The sequence below is a fragment of the Camellia sinensis genome, chromosome 3 (assembly GCF_055761805.1).
Source record: "Camellia sinensis isolate YWXY chromosome 3, ASM5576180v1, whole genome shotgun sequence".
Taxonomy (NCBI): Eukaryota; Viridiplantae; Streptophyta; class Magnoliopsida; order Ericales; family Theaceae; genus Camellia; species Camellia sinensis.
The window spans coordinates 123,707,550-123,728,657 of NC_138963.1; the positions used below are offsets into that span (position 1 = coordinate 123,707,550).

The following is a 21,108-nucleotide window of genomic DNA, read 5'->3' on the forward strand; positions in this document are numbered from 1 at the left end:
AATTTATATAAAACGCTATATATAATTTAAAAAATACATATTGACGTGACTCTCTTAGAAAAAAATAAACCCTTACAATGTGCCACCTAAATATGAAAAAAATATTACTTTTAATAATATATTGAATGCATACGTTATACGTTGATTATGCACATGTTTTAACGTATTTACGTGATTGTTGATGATGTTAATTCCAAATAGAGGTTTAAGTCCGTATCGATAAAAAAAAATGATAATTTTTGTGAATTGAATAAAATTTTGAGACTTCAATCGAAGAACTCTGCTGAAAAGGAAAAGCTCATCCAGATCAAGGATTGTTCCAGTTATCAGAAACTTAAGGAAGGATAGTGAGACAACCAAGGTTGAAGACACAATAAAAAGAAGTTAAACTATTTATTTATGAATAATTCTATAAATACTAACACTATTATGAAAAGTACAAGAGGTTAAATATAATTGGATGCCAAAAAAAAATAATAATACTTAGGCCTCGTTTGGGAATCCTTCTTTTTAGCCAAAAAGTCACAAAGTTACTAAATTAGCCAAAAAGCCAACAACCCATACCAAAAAGTCAAATATTCTCTTTTCTCTCTACTTTTTGCACATCTTTTCGTAAAAAGCTAAAAAGTTATCCCAAACATACTAGTTTTTTTTAGCTCATATTTTAGCCAAATAGTCAAAAAATTACTAAATTAACATGTTCCCAAACGAGGCCTTAATCACCCAATAATGCTTGGACACATGTACTTTTACTAATAATTGTAACATTGCTCTTTGTTCATTAATTTCCTTTTTTTATAATTATATATTTAGATTTACAAATAAAATTTTATTAATGAGAAATAAAATAATAAAAAATGAGTGTCATAATTATTATTTTTTATGAATAATTTACTACTTTAATGGTCACACACGCTAGTAAGGAGAGTCAAGAATACAATAGTAACGTTACATAAAATCCCCCACCTAAGTTTATTCTCACCCAACATCTAATACCCTATAACCAAAGGCTCTTTATGGCTCTTTATGCCTAAGTGAAGAGGGAATACAAAGGCATTCCACCATATTACAGAACATCTTACTAATTCACCTCTACCTATATCCTAAGTCACCTTTATATATACTAGACCAATATTAGACCATTACATCTAGACATATTATGTTTCTTATTCCCACGTATTACAAAGAATATCACAAATCGTAAGACTCTATCAAGAGAACAAACAGAAGTTACCGGTTGTAACCCATAGCCACTACAGGGATTCTCACTTTGTGCCCTCTGCTTCCTTTCATAAAAACCTCTCCAAAACTGTAGGTTCCTGTTATTGATCGGACTGTGAGAGTCACAGTGAATTTCCTCGTGTCACCAGATCTCAGAGTCATTGCTGGAGGGTTGGTTTCAATGGCAACTGCCGGTGCCATTCTTGCTGTGATGACATAGGTTTCTTCCTCAGCAACATTTGTTACTGTGCGTGTTACAGTTTCAGTCCCCACAAGATGGGAAATTGTGATTGAGGGGGTATTCAGGTTAGATGGGTGGCCCAGAGTGTAGTTGCAAGGTGAATTTGTGTAATTTTTTATCTCATGGGCATCAATTCCAGGTACAGTGCACAAGAACCCCAGATAATCCTCATAACCTACAAAACAGATTAACAAGAAAGGGAAACTTAATTGATTTGAAATTACCCTCTCATGATCGTTCCCGATATAGCTGTAGAATCATCCAAATCCAATGCACCAGTATACTAAACATTCTCAAATTTTCAGAAAAACAAGATACCAATACCCAGTTTGAATGTCAAAAAGTTCATTTTTCCTACATATTTTCCTAGTACTCTCGCTTGTGACATCAGATTCTCGTTATGTTATTTTCTTAAAAAAAGTTATATAGCAATTCCTAAGGCTATATTTCTAGTGTCCCATACTTCTTTTGTCCATCAGGTCTCTATATCCTGTGCTCCATTTCCATCTCCAAATCAATAATTTAAATTAAAAAAGAGAGAAATAAAGGGGCAAATTCCAGCAACCTGCCATGAGATTTCTGACAAATCAAGGGTGACAATGATATGTAACATTGGCAGGCCAAGCCACCGATACTTCAACAAATCTCAAAATTGGCTTTTTATAATAATTAACCCTACCCAAAGTGAACATCAATAAATAAAAAATAGAAAAGCAGTAATCGAATGACCAAGTGTTGTCAAATGCACTAGTTCAAACTCAACTTAGTAAAAATTTAAAGGGGAAATGTCAAATCAGTTGTAAACTTCATAAATATTAATAATTAAAAACATAAACTTTTTCATGTAGCTGTAATTATTTTTTGAAAGGTAGGCTGAATTGTAATTTCCCCAAATTTAAATTCTCTTCAAATTCCCAAGTCCATTCAATCCATACGTAAAGCTTACTGGACCATTTTTCATATCATCAAAGATGGCCTAAACCAAGACACACACACATAGAGAGAGAGAGAGAGAGAGAGAGAGAACCTGCATCAAATATGAGTCCAGGATTTAGTGCAGCTCTGGGATTGACATGGCCACTCCCATAATCAAAAGGTGTTGCTGTGACCAGTGTCATAGTTTCAGACCTGGAATACTGTTGAGCTTGAATGGGTCTCTCTGCTCTGTCCAGTATTGTTGTTGTCGTCATCAATGCTGATTTGATGGCAGCAGGACTCCAATGAGGATGCTTCTGCTTTAGAAGAGCAGCTATTCCTGCTATATGAGGTGCAGCCATGCTAGTTCCAGATACCATCGCAAATCCTTCTCCTGCTTCATGCAAAAAACAATGAAGGAAAAAAAAAAATCTTAAAATTGCTTACTAAGTTACTATACACCTGCTCCCATTAACAGAAGTACAATAAGTCTTTTCATTTTTATTTTATTTTTTTATGTTGGGGTAAGTAATAAATCTTTAAATTTGATACTCCTACCAACTTAAAGGAAAGCATACAACTTCAACCAAAATAAATCAATATATTTGTTTCCCTCCAAAGTGGTTTAAATTAAACTAAGAGTTCAGTACCTTAATTATATATTGACATTTTTATTCAAGGGACAAAATAATACAGCTTAATTCCACTTCTAGATTCAAAAAAAAAAAAAATTAAAAAATTCCAGTGCAGAATTTTAATCTTCATTGGAACATCTAAAGAATAAAGCAGGAGAGCTTGAAGGGAGCTGTTAATTCTTTACCAATGTAATTAGGCTCGTCTGTTCCATTTGGAGACCAGGCAGCCCAAATTAGAGAACCAGGAGCTAGAATATCTGGTTTGAGGATATCCGCATCCTGAAAACTGTAATCTTTTATGTTGGGCCCTCGGGAAGAGAACAATGCTACTTGTGGTGCTGATTTGTGGAATATGGGCATCAGCCCATTTCCAATGCTTCCTGTTGCTTTGAAGCTTTTTACACGTCCAGTCCAATCCCTTGATGTGGAGATGTTGTAGTAATCAATAAGCTCCTAAAATTATGGAATCCCAAGCAGCAAATCCCAAAGGAATAACCATGAGTATGAGCTATAGGCAAATGGAAAATAAATGAATGAAAGAAATGAATGAATGAAAGAACTCCAGAAACCAAACAATTTCTTGCATGTACCAAATTCAATCACCAACCTAAACTAATTATACGTGGTGATTATGATGGACATTCAAGCTAACATGCAGATCAGACACAGCAAAATTGAGTTTTGGGGACAAGGAGGCAGGATACTTTAAAAAGCACTTCTCTTGTTTCTTTTAAGTGTCCTGTTTAATCCAATCCACTTTTAATACATACAAGAGCTACACAGGAATTAATTCCATATAATCACAACAGGAATAATGTTTTTTTATGGCACACACAAGAGAAATCAATTTTCAGATCACCAAAAAATTGTGCCACAACACAAATTGTTGCTTAATAGCAACAGTATTGGCCAATGGAATCCAATTTCAGGAAGAAAAAAAAAATTATGAAAAATAAAATTAACCACAAGTTGAGAACTGTGCCTCACCCTCAACTTCCAGAAATCATATACTGAAGGGGAAAGTCATAATATTTACCATTGATTTGCTAACATCTGTGATCAGAATCCCAGGAATTCCAACCGGAACAGGATCAAATTTTGTTCCTGGAGAAATGTTTTCTACAGCAAGAACAAAGCCAATTGCACCGAGGCTCTTGGCTGTTTCTGTGACCTTTTTGATTGATGAAGTACCAACAACAAAATTAAAGGAATAGCCACAAAGAAGAATGTTTCCTTCCACCAAATTTTTGTTTAAAACTTCTGGCCTCTGGCAGTCTGCAGGGCTGTACTTCATAACTGAAGAATCCAGCAAAACATCATTAGCTGCAACCATAGTGAATGTTTGATTTGCATGCGTAGCAGCTGCATTAAGCCATGAGACATGCTTCAGCTTCAATAAGGCTGAGTGAAATGACAGAAACTAAAAGATAATTGCATTAAATAATCAGGCAGATACTAAAGAACTAAGTGCTCAATCATGTAAAACAGTAAACTCAAATTGAACAAATATCTAATAGTACCATAATTCCATAACTGCTGCGGCAAGTGATAATATTTTTGCTCACACTCCAGTTAAACTAATAGACATACAAGTCACAGACAAATAAAATATAGAACAGTATTTTCATGTAATGAAAAAAATGCTCCCCTGCAATTCACACATTACATCAATTTTTCATAACAAAATGACCCCATAAAACATAAAGTGTATGTAGTAAACCTGGAACATTCATGCCAAATTCAATATCTCACCCTCAGACAAACATATCCCAAATTAATTCAAATTAGTAGAACTTAACAGGCTAAATCATGAGAATATATTTACAAGCATGATAGTTCCTTAATCAGATGTTCAAAATTAAATCTTAGAAGCCTAGAAAATTTTATCACAACACTATATCCGTCAATGACATACATAATCACCATAATTACTTGAAATTCATTTGGTTCACAATCTTTTGCTTTGGGCTTCTTAAACATCTTATAGCACCTTTAAATTCCTCATCTTGCAAGGCCAATTTTCTCAAAGTACATCAAATTATGAGAAATCACTATAAAAAAAATAGTCATGTAGAACCAGAGCGAGACAGAAGAGAGGAAGAACACAAGGGCCATAGGTGCTAATCACAAGGGTGTGGGATGTGTCCAATACTTTCCATTGGTCACTTCTCATATATTTGTATTTAACACTATCTTATATGTATCATTTGTTGTGTAATTCACTTTTTTGACGTTGTAGATGGAGGGTGGAAGCCCACCTAACTCTCAAAGTTTGGAAAATCAAATTCATGAATATCTCTAAATTTAAAAAATCATATTCTTGGTAGAGCGAATTAGAATTTCACACCAACCTTTCGAATGTGATGTAAATTTTTATTTAATTGGAGTCTTATTTTATGTTGCTAAGCACACAATTTTTCACTTTGTGCAGTATGCCAAAGGTTAGGTGTGTACCCAATTTTTCCCAAACATACATTAATGTGTACTAATTGGGCGTTGTTTTTTTTTATTTTATTTTATGTTGCTAAAAGTTGGTTAAGGCTGGTTTAATCTATATTAGGAAAATTTATCATATAGGTCCACCTCATATCTTACATAGTATGACCTTGCAATTCTATTGGTTACATACCCACTATTTCCTATTTTTTCTCCTATGTATTACATAAAGCAACCAATAGAATTGGAAGGGCACACAACCTAGTTAGAATTCCTGGAAGACAGGATAATTCCTCATAGATTAGGTCTTTTCATAGTCCAAGTTAACAGGTAATTTCAAGTTTGTTGGACATGAACAGTTGGGGAGCTTCTAAATACATACATAAAGTTCTCTCCATGCCCACCACAAATTAAATCCTTTATTATAATTTTACATTTAAGCACAATTACCATTAAGGACAAAAACACCCGCCACCACCTCCCCCCGTCCCCCTCAATTGTGACAGCCACTTCCTTCCCCTTCCTAGCCCCAAACACCAACCACCCCTCCCTGCAAAACCCACCAACATGCCCTCGTCTAGTCACCCCTCAAACCTAGCCCCTATCCTCCCTCCCCAATCCTATAACCACCACCTCCTCACTCCTTGACAATGTCGCTCTCCCTATCCTCTATCATGACCTCCTTTAACACCCTAGTAACTTCTCCAATGTCACCCTAGCCATTGCTGACTTCTTTAACTTCAAAACCCTAAACCAGTCATAGGGAAAGAAAGGAAAGGGAAGGGAAGGGCAGGGAAAGGAGGAGTTGCAATGGTGGGAGGGAGGGGAGACGGGGTAGCGGAGGGAGAGGGGAGGAAAGAGGAGGGGCTGGGGGATAATAAGGTGGAGAGAAAAAGGGTTGTGGGGTGGCAGGGAAATGAGAGAAGGGTGGCTGTATGGGGATGGGGATAGGAGTGGAGGGGTTGGGGGTGGTGGGGAGGGAAGGGAAGGGAAGGTAAGGGAAGGGGTGGGTGAAGGAATAAGGGAAGAAGTGGTGGGTGGTTGGGCGTATGCAGAGATGGTGTGGTTGAAGAAGAGGGAATTTTGAGATTTAAAGGGGTGTGGAGAGACAAATGAAATTTTGAAGTTTTTTTTATAGGTAAAGAGGTGGGTGCTGAGAGAGATTTTATAGGTGTATTTAGAAGCTTTTGGATAGTCATATAGGTCCATGTGTCTTCCTATGGGTCAAGTTACGTTAGTTGCTCATTGTATGTTCTCTTCGTAAGGTCTAGAGTGATTGTAGTTCTTAGTTTCCTAATCTTTAGAATTAAGAAAACCCTAGTACTTATAAATATCTATATTCACTTAAGAGTTGATATTGTGTTTGTGATAATTTATTCAATCTACAACCTAGCAAAAGTATTGTTCTAGGGTTTATGATCACAAGCCTAGAAATTTCCCTCTTTCAGCCCTAAAACACCACCCAAGTAGGCCCAAGTCAACCCAACTACTTCCCCTACCTCTTGGCCGTCAATTAAACACCTTAAACCTAAAATTAATGGCTGCTAAGAATATTCAGCAACCTATTCTTTTATAAATTTAGCAAAATTAACCCCTTAACAATCCCCAAGACCGTTGGTCATATTTGTTTGGCAGAATAGGATTAGAGGGGAAAACGAATCCCTAGACTATTAGTCCTAAGCTCTGTGTTGTTGGACAGTTAATGAAATGAGAATAAATAAATAAAAAACTAAAAAACCCATAACAATGACGATATTATCAACTCAATTTTAGCACCCAGAACTCACAACTTAGAAGCGTTCCGACCCCTAAACCCATCATCACATCAATTGCAGGTAGCATTATTCTAAGTTTTCTAAAGTCATTCTAAATCATTCTTGCTCACATTAGGAGTCAAACATGGCACCAGATTGTATCAAGTTTATCAAACATCAGCAACTACTTCATTCACACACATTTTAGCTCCAAATTATACATAATGACATTTCAATTTTTAAAAAATTAATTAAACAAGTATGTCACGATGCTATAAACTTAAACCTCAACAATTTGTCTGCATTTGCACTCTTATTCCTCTTGTGACGTAGGCCAGAAACCCTCAAGCATAAAACTTCCAAAGCTGAGCAGGAGCAATTATTGCACACCCTTGAGGGTGTTTGCCACGTGGTATCTTTCTTCATTGTGATTATTTAAGATAGTGGGATTCATCATATTTATATTACTTTAAGAGACAACATGGGAGCATAATTTTTTTTGATTGGTGGAAGGTACCACCTGCCATTGCCATGGTACCCTATCTGCACCTAATAATTTTTCCTAAAAAATTGTTCGCCACATTATTCAAACTTCAATAACCAAAAAAAACACATCAGTATTAAGAAGGAAAACTTGAAAGGGCTGGTAGAGGAGGGTCCCAACCGCCAAAACCCAAAATTTAAAAAAAATAAATAAAGAAGGAAAGCGGCCATAATATTAAGGGTGGTTGTCTGCTTATATAATAGGAAACTGTAAAGTTTAGTTATAAAGAAAATGAAGAAATACAAGAGTGTAAAACGGGGGACAAAAAGTCCACCAAGAAAGAAGAAACAATATAAATAAAACCAGAATTACGAATCATACATAGCTCTAATAAAAATAAAAATAAAAAGGATTCTTTAGAGGGAGAAGTCATTGAAACCCAGAAAGAAGGCATACAACAAATTTTGTCAAATCAACTTTCTAATTCTACAACCTTGTCCTTAAAACCTTTTGCAATTCTCTCCAATCAATCAAAAGCATATGAACACAAGTAGATGGTACCACCCAATCCACCTCTAAGGCTGTACCAACTGAAACATGTACTGTAAGGCCATAGCCATGCGGCAATGCGTAAACAAATTGTCAATCCTTTCCTTATCTGTCCTACACATAACACACCACCATGCATGTAAATAAAAATTACAACTCATCTTCCAAATCATGTCATTGGAATTAAGCTTCTTATGAGCCATGGACCAAGCAAATATTGTACTTTAAGAGGCACACTTGCATTCCAAATCATCTTATGAGGATCAAAGACGAGTACATTTGGGCTATAATAATCTTATCAAAAAAAGAAAAGACTTTGCAAGAGAATGATCCTCAAGAATGGATAGTCCACAATCTTTTATCAATCGCTCCATTTCTCTAAGAAAAACAATCAAGGATAGATAACAAAGAAGCCTTCATTAAGGTTTATGAAGAAATAAAAAAAATTTAAGAATTGGGCCAAATGAGAAGAAGCCAAGGTTGAACATTTTTCCAGAAGAAAAAAACTATAAAGGTACACAAACCACGTCAAATGCGACATTAGCATCATATTTCATAGGTTTAGGTCGCAAAACTTACTAAGCGTTCAAACTTTCAAAAGGAAGTAATCATTTACTTTCCATCAACAATTAATAGGAGAGAACAACAGATTGAAAGATGAAAGTATCATGAATTCATGATAATAGTGTTGCTTTGTAGAGTAAGAACTTACTATGAATGTATGTAAAACAAACGAATTTTTCTTTTTATAAGTATAAATTATAATATATCTATTTGTGAATATATTTCCAAGATGATCATATAAAAATATGGTTTTCCAAATCAAACTTCAGTTTGGGATATCAGATAATAATGTGATTGTGTTCTGAGCGTCATGTAATGTTTCTTCCCATACACTACCAAGTTACAACTAAGAGATAAACAACTTGCATAAAACTTACGTGACAACATAATTCCTGGCAAAATTTTCCCATTTCCCAGGGTCAGATGGTTTTTGTATCTGCGGTCGTCAATTGCAGCAGCAACAGATGTTATCCATGGACTGTATGACACCACGGTTTTGGGAAAAGGACCTCCATTTCCAGCAGCCTGTGCAACAAACACTCCAGCCTTCACAGCTGAAAGAAGTGCAGCATCAAAAGGATTTAAAAATGTGGTCTTTGTAGTTGCAGGAGGACTGTTTGGTCCCAGCGAGAGATTGAGAATGTCCACACCATCATAAACAGCCTGTCAAGAGTTCTCTTCAATTAACATAATTTAAAATTTGAAAAAAAAAAATGCAATAAGATATCACTACGAGAATTTCAAATAGAAAGAAAAACAATCTGAAGTAGTCATGTGTAGCAAATGTAGCCTCCAACAAGCACTCAAGCCGAGAGTTCTTTTGGCAACATGACTAGAAGTCAAGGTTGTAACATATTGTGTACACAAAAAGGAGCTGTTCCTTTTTTCTTTTTTGATAAGTAAATTGTTTTAAAAAATACATAAGAAGGGGATGTCCCCCATGTACAAAAGGTTAAACCATGATAACCTATATTGAAATTAAAAAAACGCCTATAACTCAAACAAGGCAAAGAGAATCCACAAAATTCAAAAGATGATCTAGGTTAAGAATTGAGATCTGACTATATATATATATATATATAAAGTTTTAGAAAGAAAGAAAAAAAAAAGAAAAAAAAAATTCTTCTTCTATGTTAAATGTTTATTCTCATCAAATTCATCAACCTTAGTATGCTATTTTGGTGAAAAAAAAAACAAATACAGAAAAAGGCATCCCCAACATGTCCCTAGTGTGTCTTCAATGTGTCCCACGACACATGTCGGACACTAGTACACGACCTCCGAAGAGGTGTTCGTGCTTCATAGATTGCCATTGTGTCCTTAAACAACTTTATAAATTTTGTCCCTAACACCCAAACAAAAACCCACCTCCCCTCCACAACCCCGCACCCCCCCCCCCCCCCCCCAACACACACACAAAATCTCTGTGGAAAACCCAATCCACCCCCAAATAAGGCCAAAACAAAATCCCACAACTCCCTTGACACACTACATTGAATAAGCAAGGGCAAAATTGACTCTATCCTACTTACACATGCACAACCAATTTACATGGATCTGAATCATGATCAAATTGTTAATTGTCACATGGACTGCATTGCAGACAAAAAAATGCCACTTTGAAAAAGCGCCTCAATAGACCAAATGTCTTTCCAAGGAAATCCAATCCTCCTATTTCCTAACAAAGTAGTACTACCTATGTTGCACGGACACGGACACGGACACAGGACACGACACGGACACGGACACGACACGAACACGCGAAAACGCAATTTTTCAAAAAATAGGGGACACGACACGCTGGGGACACGTTTAATATATATAATTTTATTTATTTTTATATGTCTAAAATATAAATAAAATCATTAATTCTTATACAATCAAAATAATAATAAAATTAATAAATATATTTTTTAAAAAAATTAATAAAAAATGAGTTTTTTTAAATAAAAATAATTTATTTTATGAATTTCAAGTTTAACATAAAAATAAGGATAAAGAAAAAAGAAAAAAAAAAGAAAGAGGGGAAGAGAGAAATGTTAAATCAAGAAAAAGGGAAGAAAAAAAATATAAAAGAGAAAAGATAGAGGAAAGAGAAAGTGAAGTCAAAAAGGCAGAGGGAGAGTCAGAAAAGGAAGAGACGAAAGGGAGGAGGAGAGGAAGAAAATGAAGAGGAGAAGAAGAACAGAGATGATGGAGACAGAGAAGACGAAGAGAAGAAGGAGAAGAAGAAGAATACCTCAGTTAGGGCTTCTTCGATCCACCTCACGAGTTAGCTTCTCCTCTCCTTAGCTTCTAAACAGGTTAGCTTCTCCTCTCCCTCGATCTCTTTCTCTCTTTCTCTGTCTTCTCTCCTCCCTCGATCTCTCTCTCTCTTTCTCTGTCTCCCTCGATCTCTCTTTCTTTCTGTCTCCCTCGATCCCTTTGTCTCTTTCTCTGTCGATCAAGGAAAACAGTTAGGACTCCTTCAAACCACCTCACGAGTGTCCGAAAAGTGTCCCGCCGTGTCCATGGCGTGTCCGACTGGAAGATTTCAAAAAAACAAAAAGGAGACACATTAGAGAGAGTGTCGGACACGTGTCTACCGCGTGTCCAACGCATGTCCGTGTCCGACACGTGTTCGACACTCGTACGCAGAGCCTGGGAACGTGTCGGTGCTTCATAGAGTACTACAATGGGAGTGTTTGGGAAGCCAAAAATTGCCCCTTTTTTTTTTTTTTGAAGGCTAAAATCCACAAAAAGACAAAATAGACTAAATTAGCCAATAAGACAAAATGTCACATCAAATCCACAATCATTTCACTTTTACTCTCACAAACATCACATCCAACTACAAAAAAATCTAACCCTCTTCCCAAACACAAATATTTTAGCCTACTAAAATAGCCAAAAACTAAAAAAACCTACTAGCCAACTTCCCAAACGAGGCCAAAGTAAATTCATCTCTAACCTTCCTCTCTTATCTACCACACCCCCACACCCATACAGCGGGCTGAGAAGGTTAGATAACTGCTCAATAACCAAATCCTGGACATTATTCATCACACTGATGTCCCAGAAAATCTCAATACCTGTGTCTCTATATAATGAGCCACTGCCACTGAAGTTGCTTTATTACTCTCAAGAAGAAATATAGAAAGGAAATCTTTCTCCAAGGTCTCAAACACTAGGTCAGCTATCCTTCTAAAAATTTACTCTATCTGTTTCCCATCCTAAAACTGACAAATCTCGAGAAGTCATCCCAAACCTGATGAATACCCTTCCAAAGTCCTACCCCATGAGACATTGTCACTTCCTGTAAGTTCCAATCTCCCCCAGTAACTCCCTTATTTAGCCATGACCACATTTATCCAAGTCCAATACTTATCCTTTTTCAAATGAAAATATCCACAAGCATTTACCCAAGAGTGTTCTATTAAAAATAGCCACCCAAACCTATTCTCCAAACTGGAGCACAAACAATCTCCCAACCAACCCAGTGATATTTAAACTCCAAACTCCCCAACATAACCCGAAACAAATCCCAAAACAATTTCTCCTTGGCCAACCTCTATGCCACCTGACAAAGTCCAAAGTACACATTGAATATAACACAATGAAAGAACAAAAGCCGAATGAAGAAAAAGATAAGAATCCAAAAAAAGAAAAAGATAAGAATCCAAAAAAAGATAAAAGATAAGTAAAAGGGCATCCTAATATTTTCAAATTTGATTAAATAACAAAAGATTTTCACCAGAGCACCAAAACTAGGAATTAAACAAGCATCCTATAAACATGGGCGGAGCCACAACATAACTAGTGGTGTTAATTGACACCACTCAATTTTGAAATTTTTTAGTAACTGTAAAATTTTATCCAAAATGTTTAGCGTTTTACAAATTAACCCAGTGGAATTAAGATTAAAAATTATTTTTTGGGGTTTTACAAAATTGAACCCAGCAAAATGAGAGGGATAAAAAAAAAGAACAAGAGAGAGATAGAGAGAGAGAGAGAGATGTTATTCTTACTCCACCTCATTATAAATACAATCCAAAACTTTGTCATTAGTGTCCAAAATTGCACATGACACATTTGTTAATGCACATTAGAATACAATTTTTGGGGTACATTTATAAAGAAGTAGAATGGGAATAAGAACTACAATTGTCATTATTAATTGCAATTAATTCTCCCATTCACAATAACTACAACTAGTCAAATGACCCGGTTGAATTAAATTTCTAGCTACACCACTGCCTATTATTGCAACTTCTAATATGACTAAAGTTGTGGAGATGACTTTGGTTCCAACTCAAAAGCAGTAGTAGACAAAGGTTCGCATCACCAACCCTCAAAAAGGTAAGGGAGGACCACGACAACCCAATCGACCTGAATGCGATAGAAAATAAAACTTCTTGAGCCAGTATTATTATGCCAAAAAACAAAACTAATTCAATGGAGGAAAAACGAAAAAGAGATGGACAAAGTTAATTCTTGATAGGATTTGAAAATTTCAGAAATATACAAATTAGTTATCAAATTTAAGGTGTTTAGGGCCTTGGCCTTTCTTTATTTGATTTCTATGAAGCACCAATACTTCAAAACAAATGTGCAGTCACACATTGGGATGCACATACGGGACACGCCACATTGTGTGTCCCTTTACTTAATTAATTTGCTTTCAGGGGACATGCTAAGGACACATCAACTAGTTTTTTTCCTCTCTTCTTTAAAACTTTTGTTAGATGTTGAATGTTTATTAATTGTTGCTTAGATTTAAAAAATTAAAACATCATCCGTAAATAAGACAAATGATAAGGGTTAACTTAAGAGTGGGGCATTTTTATATTGAATTAGTGTTAGTTTTTGTTAATATTTATTGTTTGTGGATGTTAAATTCCCCCCTTTGTTTTTTAATTCACGGAGGTCCCATATTTGTGTCTGCATATGTGTCTGTGCTTCTTAATTTGATCTTCTACATATGCCCTCCAAAAAAAAAAAATACAAAATAAACAAGAGAGAGAGAGAGAGAGAGAGAGAGAGAGAGAGAGAGAGGCCATAAGTCAAAAACTATGAAAGTGAACAAGGGCAGGCACATTTGGTATCATTTTTTTTTTTTTTTTTTTTTGTTCACACAAAATAAACAAAGAAAAAAATGGAAACTGACAATGAAAACTCATTGGGAAAATTGTTTCAAAATTTATTTTGGGCAAAGATTTGTAAAACACTAGTTTTAAGGAGTAAATTTTTTTCTGAATATTTTAAAACTATTTTCGCACAAATGAAAAAGTTATGAAAATGATGAGTGTTTCCAGATTTGTCATAGTTTTCATATCTGAAAACACAAGAAACAAAAATTGAACTTGAAAATAAAGAAGTTCGGAAACAATACCAAACAGAGCCACCCATTAAAGTTAATAGATCCAATTTTCTGAGTGTTGGTTGCAATATAATTTTTTGAAGCAATAAACTAACATTTATAGACTATACAGCAAAGAAACACCCCATTTAATTTCAGAGGACAACAGAAACAAAATTAGTATTAGCATCTCCTATTTCTTAACTCAGTATCCACATATCCGTTTACCTGCTCAATAGCAGCAACCACATCAGCAACATACCCTCCAAAAAGCCTGTATAGTGCCTTGTACACAGCAATTCTGAACACATGAACAAAAGGATTTGCTATTCAAACTAGCATTGGGGAAAAGGGTAACGAAAAGTTAGTATCAGATCTTTATCCTCACCTGGCACGGGGAGCCATTCCACTCGCTTTCCCAAATTCATATCCATGCACTCTAACAGGAATCCCGTTATTACCAGCAGCAATAGCTGCTGTATGACTGTTAAGCAATGTTATCAAAGAAAAAATGGATCAGAATACAGTAAAACAAAGAGAACGATAGTTGAAAAGAAAACTTAACTACCAGTTGCGTAAAATGCAGCACCAAAAATTATGATAGTTTGCTTCGTGTCAAGTAGTACAATAGTAAATAAAGCCATCCGTCAACCAAAAGGACTCATAATAAAAAGAAGACAAAATTGGCAGCACCGCATTCCCACTAGACAATATTTTAGAATTTTAAGGGTTCTAACCTTCCATGTCCATCTCCATCCAGGGGAGAAGCAAAATCAATTGCAGGATTAAAAATTCCAGCTGCAATTGCAGCTTCAGCAAAATGTTGGGCTCCAATAATCTTCCCGTTACAGAAGTTCCTTTTGGTATCAGGATCAACTTCACATTTTCCTCTGTATTTTGGAACAGGCCCATATGGTTCAGTATTGTAGGTTGCAAAGCTTGGATGGAGAGGATAAATCCCTGAGTCCACAAATCCTATTACAATGTCCTCTCCAGCCCTTTCAAAGCCACCTCCTGTTGGCCATACTCCAGTTGGAAGCCCCAAAAATTGTGGCGTATGTGTTGTAAGTCTCCTCACCTTCCAATCTCTCTCCACAGATTTCACACCGGGGGCTCGTCTAAGAATTTCTGCCTAACAACATACATAGTTTGTTTAAGAAAATGCAAATGTAATAGGATTGAACATCAATAAGCACAGAAGTTGTTGCGAACAAATTTAATTCCTTAAACAAAGGAAATGGAATCAACAGTCCAAATCAGCACCTGCTCAGGAGAAATCTGAATTGCAAAGCCGTTAATAAGATGTCGATAGCTGTAGAGTTTCTTGTAGGTCCCACGACCAAACAGCATCCCCAGAAGCATATCATGTTTCTTTTCTAGGTGATGACGGTAAGATGTCACTGTTTCACTGAAAAGAGACAAAAATACAGGGGAAAGAAAGTAAGAATAGTCATCAACAAGCCTATGTGTCTCTTTTGTACTTGTCAAAAACAAAAAAAAACATGTTCCCTTTCCACAGGTGGCAGGAATAGGATGTCACCAGTTCACAGAGGAAGTGGTAAAAGAGTAAAAACAAGGTCCCAAATGTCACAACTTGTACCCTAAAATGGTCCCGCAGGGTTCCCAGATGCGACCCCAAAGGGTAAGAGAGGACAAGGGGACAGCATATAAATATTCAAATAAAAAAAACATAAAAATGAAAATAAAGACACAGTACCAATCAGTGAAGAACCTTTTTGCCTGTTTCCTGCAAAATGAGGAATGAACCCTCAAATTGTATTGTATAGACTGAGAGTGTGGTGGTACGTATGACACCCACTTCTCCAAAACAATATTGGATGTAGTTAAAATATCACAAAAGCCTTTCACTTATGCTTTTGACCCCGATCAACCCAATAAAGCATCGCCCAACTATTTTGGTCTATAGCATACACACTTCCACATACCACATGCATAGCTTGCATTAAGGGCATGCTTCAAGGACTAATTGTAGTTAATGCTGTCTCTGGAACTTGCGAAAGCATCATGACTAAAGAGAAGAAACTACAGCTTTAGGAGCTATTCTTTTTCGATGCCCCACAGAAGGAAAATTTCATAAAATTAAGCAGTCTGGAGACCTCATTCTGCAAATTCAAAACTATTTGGCAGTTGAATTATTATTTACCCAAAGAGAGAAACATAGGACTTAGAACTCAGAGTTGCTCACACATAACCCTATGGTACTTGCCTAGGCCATAACCTTAGGAGATTTGGTGGTTGCACAGAGCTAACATCAAATATCTGATAAGTAATGGTAGTAGTTTATTTCAGAATGTAATATTCCTTAAGGGTTTACTGCTCACAATGCCAATATTACACAGTGTTCTACAATAGGGAAACTGATTCCAATAGATATTCTCTTATTAACAAGAACAAAGCAAGAAGGGGAAAAAAGCATTAGTTGTTAAAAATCAAATCAAGCATGATGAGATGAACACCCAACAAAATCATCTTGTTTATATCAGGTGTGATTTGTTTGTAGAAAATAGGAACATTCAATTTACTTTTCTAATTGAAACTAAATTAGATGTGCTACGTATTGTGTATTTTTATCTTGTTTATAGCAGGAGGGATTTCGTAATAATTTAATTTTAGACGAAAATCCAAAGACAACAATTTGTATTGAGTTTGTTGACTATATGACCCTAACATGAAATAAACTCTAGGCAAACCACTTCATAAAAGGGCTTTACGCCTATGTTTGGTTAGAAAATTTGGGAAGAGATTTGGAAAGGGAAAAGGCGTGCGAAACTAGGTAAAACGTAAGTATATTTTATTAACATTTCACCTACTTTTTTTCATTTCCCTTTCCAAATCTCCCAACCAAACACAGCGTACAAGAGCAAGATACATTAAGATAGTATCTAAGGTATTACTACCTGAAAACAATTGCGATTCGTTGAAGGATAATTTACACATGCTTAGGCACAGCAACCACGTATCGAAGGCCCGAAGCAGAAAGTTGACAACACCAATTCCAATTTAGAATAAAAGTCAATTCAAGCATCAAAATCATAAAATAGTAAAAATAAAATAAATACTAATATTTAACCAGACATTTCAGCAGCCACAAACCCACCAGCATATAAAATGTGATCTCAAAAAAAAAGATAAAAGAGTACCTGGTAACATCAATCTTCTCATCAGAATCCACAGCAGTGGCTTCAAAACCATCAACACCGCCTCTGTAACTTATTACAGGCTCTCCTTCAACAGTTACTATGTAAATATCTGCTTTTCCCATAATCAAAAGGCTAAATAACACCAGAATTTTATACCCAAACTCCAAAGACCTCATATTTGCTGTCTGTTTCCCCCACAAACTGTAAATATGTATATGTTTAACACTGAATAGAGACAGTAAAACAAATAAATAAATAAATAAACAAAGCTTATTGTGGCCTCAAAAAATAAAAAGATAAAACATAACCCCCAAACAAAAACAAAAATGTTCAACAATAAATGGGAAGTATATATGTATAGATTTATATTTCAGAAAATTGAAGAACTATAAAATTATTGTAGTTATTAAGAAAATTACCCAATCAACTTCAACAGACCCAGTGTACGAAGCTCACTCTTTTATTCACATTCTCCCCCATTTGACTAACCTGCATAATAATATATAAAACATGAGGCCAACTACACAAGAAACGAATCAAACAAAAAATAAAAAAAAAAACCTCGTATTTGCAGCTTATAAAAAGAAAATCAGATCAAACCAGATTGAATGAAAAGGAACAAAAGATAAAGATCTTAATCACAGTTTTTTTTTTTTTTTTTTAATGGAATCACCAAAAAAAAGCTTCTCTCTACAATCTTGTAAAGCAAATAAATTGCTAGGATCGAAATCCAACTACATTACACTATTTTCTGATGAGCCATTAAATCATACCAAACAAAAACAAAAAATATTGATGAGCAGAGAAATCATCGACAGGAGCTCAGCGGATAAAGCAAGTACGAGTAGAGAGTAAAGAGAGTGCGAGTGAGAGTGAGAGAGTGGGTAGGGAGAGTGGTAGTATATATAAATAAATAATACTCCTATAATAATATTCTAAAAAATAAATAAAAACAACTACCCGCTCAAGCAACAATTATTCGGTGTTATAGTACGGTCACGTTAACAAGAATTAAAAAAAAATTAAAAAAAAGGAAAATTATAAGGGGAAAATCAGTCTAAGGTCCCTATTCAACTTTTAGTAATAGATTAGGTCCACAATCTGTTCTTTTGTAGTCTAAGGTCCCTCACCCCATTCCCACTCCTAAACTCACCCATCTCACACCACTCTCACCACCACCACCACCGCCGAAATCTCGCTACTCTCTTCCACTCATCCAAATCCCTAAACTCAACCTTTTTTCTTTCTTCCCCATTATTATAAACACTCTGCTTCTAAAATTTTCCAGAACCTGCTTCATCTCTCTCTCTCTGTGGTGGCCATCGAGTCTCTCCTGCTTTTTCATAATCTCAAGTTCATTTTGAGGTTGTTGTTGGACAATATGATGGCTACACTGAGGACCCGACAGTTTCAGACAACTCAAATACTGCCACTTTTGCAACTATGATTCTGCGAATTCACAATGAAATATAGGAATGTGTGATATAAGATATCTACACAAAGTGAAGCATTCTATCACAGATTTGGCGCACTCTCGAGTATTCGTTTCTGGGTTCTATTGCTGGGGTTAGGAATTCCTCACTGCTCTCTTGTTTTTTGGTGGTTCCTTCTAAACAGCAAATACTTGAACATCCCCAAAAACAAAACTAGGGAAATTCGAGTTTTCCCCAGATTTCTTCTTGTTTCACTAGATTATTATGTTGTTTTTTCAGATTTGTTCTGATTTCATAGATTATTTTTTGTGGGTTTAGTGAGAGATTGATCGATTGATTGATTTGTTGGGTGGGAGATGGGGCAAAGGTCAGTTCCGGCACCGTTTCTTACGAAAACATACCAGTTGGTGGATGATCCGAGCAGCTAACATTCATCCCCCGCCAATTTACCAGTCTCTTTTTCTCTCATGGTATTCTCTATCCTCTCATTTCCCTGAAACTCCTTCAATTTTATTCATGCATATATATATAGAGAAAATAAAGCTAATTTATATGATATACACTCATTGATCGAGACAGATTGGGCGATCCATGGCAGTGTTTCACTTCAGTCTTGTTGTTTCCTTGCTTCTATCGCTGTGCCTGCTTGCACCTTTCACTCAAGCCTCTGATGTTCGCTAATGTTAAGGCAATTCAGAAGTGGAATATTTGTCAGAAACAGAATTAGAGAGAGCGAGAAGATAATATTGACATGTATGGTGAACAACCCAAATTGCTATAATCTAGTACATGGTGGTTTTACGACAACTATTGTTTGGTTTTATTCCTTGATATCTTAATCTTATGTAAATTTACTGAAGTTCAGATCAGCCATTTATTCAGTTAGGTGCAGCACTTGAGTTGTTGCTATTTCACAAGCAGCTCAGGTAATGCTTGCTCTCGTCACAGGCCGAGCATGTAAGCAAATCAGATTGAATTTTCTTTGGATTGTGTGATTTTTCTCTTGATGTGTGAATTTTCTCTTGATGTGTGATTTTTCTCTGGACTATGAATTTTTTCCAGATGTGTGAATTTTCTCTGGACGTATGAATTTTCTCTGTGCCGACTTGCAGTTCATAGTTTTCACACCTGTGTTGACAGGTAACAAAAATACCCATTAGAGAAAACCTAAAAGCTAAGAAGGTGTCCAATAGAAACCCATATTCATGTTTCTTTTATATACATATATATCCAAAAATTCAAGTCTTGTATTTCTGGTAAAGGATTTGAATTTTCTCTGGTTTCATAGAGAAAAGATCCTATACAAAAACAAACAATTTTTGTTCAGATAAATTTCATTTTTCTCTAGAGAGAAGGGAAATTTCTCTGGATTGGAGAGGAAGAATTTCTCTAGTTTGGGTTGGAAATGGAGAATTTCTCTGGGTTAAGTGAATTTCTCTGGATTGGAGATGAGAATTTCTCTGGTTTTCAGTGAATTTCTCTATGCAGTCCAGAATTTCTCTGGAATTTTTTTTTGAGAAGTTGCATTTCTCTCACCTTTGAGAAGCAAGGAAGTGAGTTGAGGTAGGAGAATTCCTATGTTAAAAAAAAAAGAGTAGAGAAATTTAGAAAGTTTAGGGAAGTCCGGAGAAATTTTCAAAATTTCTCTAGACCAATTTTCTCTGACTTGAATTTTCTCTGGACCAATTTTCTCTGATTTGAATTTTCTCTGGACCAATTTTCTCTGACTTGAATTTTCTCTGGACCAATTTTCTCTGATTTGAATTTTTTCTGGACCAATTTTCTCTGACTTGAATTTTCTCTGGACCAATTTTCTCTGGATCAATTTTCTCTAGATTGATGTTGAAGGACCTTAGACATCATGAAAATATTTGATGTCCTTTATAATGTAAAATCATAATATCAGGGACCTTAAAAAAAATACCCCAATTATAAGCAGGCGAAAGGAAGGGAAAAAAAATTAAACACATTTCATAATTTTTTATTTACCTTTATTACAATTTTTCATTTACACTATATAACAGATACATTTGCACCCTTATATATTAATAATTTTTTTTTTCTCCCACCTGCATATAATTCTCCTTAGAAAAATAATTAAAAAATTCAAGCACCACGTCGGCCAATCACCAAATTAATTTGATTATCTAATTTTTCAAATCATATTTTGATTTTTTCAATTTGTATTTTTTTATAGACAAATTATACATTACCCCTTTTAACTAGTTTTTTATTTTATTTTTTTAAACTAAAAATTAATATAATGTACCTTTTCATTTTGTAAAAGTTTTGAAAGTTTTGTATTAATTTTTAGTTTAAAGTGGTATATACTAAAAAAGGGTAATAATTAAGGGGTTAAAGTGTAATTTGCCATTTT

The 21,108-nt window shown here is 35.3% G+C and overlaps 1 protein-coding gene across 5 annotated transcripts; it reads right to left on the reverse strand.

Annotated features, from left to right (window-relative positions):
* Positions 1-848: 848 nt before the first annotated feature.
* Positions 849-18,216, reverse strand: LOC114311330 (subtilisin-like protease SBT2.5). 5 transcript variants are annotated; one of them, XM_082920655.1, is made up of 12 exons: positions 18,072-18,216; positions 17,718-17,787; positions 17,299-17,523; positions 15,401-15,545; positions 14,875-15,269; positions 14,526-14,621; positions 14,366-14,438; positions 9,177-9,462; positions 4,049-4,308; positions 3,198-3,465; positions 2,490-2,771; positions 849-1,637 (listed from the first exon to the last, which is right to left on the reverse strand). In XM_082920655.1, exons 3-12 carry the CDS (start codon positions 17,472-17,474, stop codon positions 1,231-1,233), a joined length of 2,388 nt encoding a protein of 795 aa, XP_082776781.1. In that variant the 5' UTR covers positions 17,475-17,523; positions 17,718-17,787; positions 18,072-18,216; the 3' UTR covers positions 849-1,230. The 5 variants fall into 5 exon arrangements, with proteins under 5 accessions (XP_082776781.1, XP_082776778.1, XP_082776782.1 ...); XM_082920652.1 differs by having other exon boundaries at positions 4,049-4,374; XM_082920656.1 differs by having other exon boundaries at positions 17,299-17,499; positions 18,072-18,213.
* Between the last annotated feature and the right edge of the window lie 2,892 nt (positions 18,217-21,108).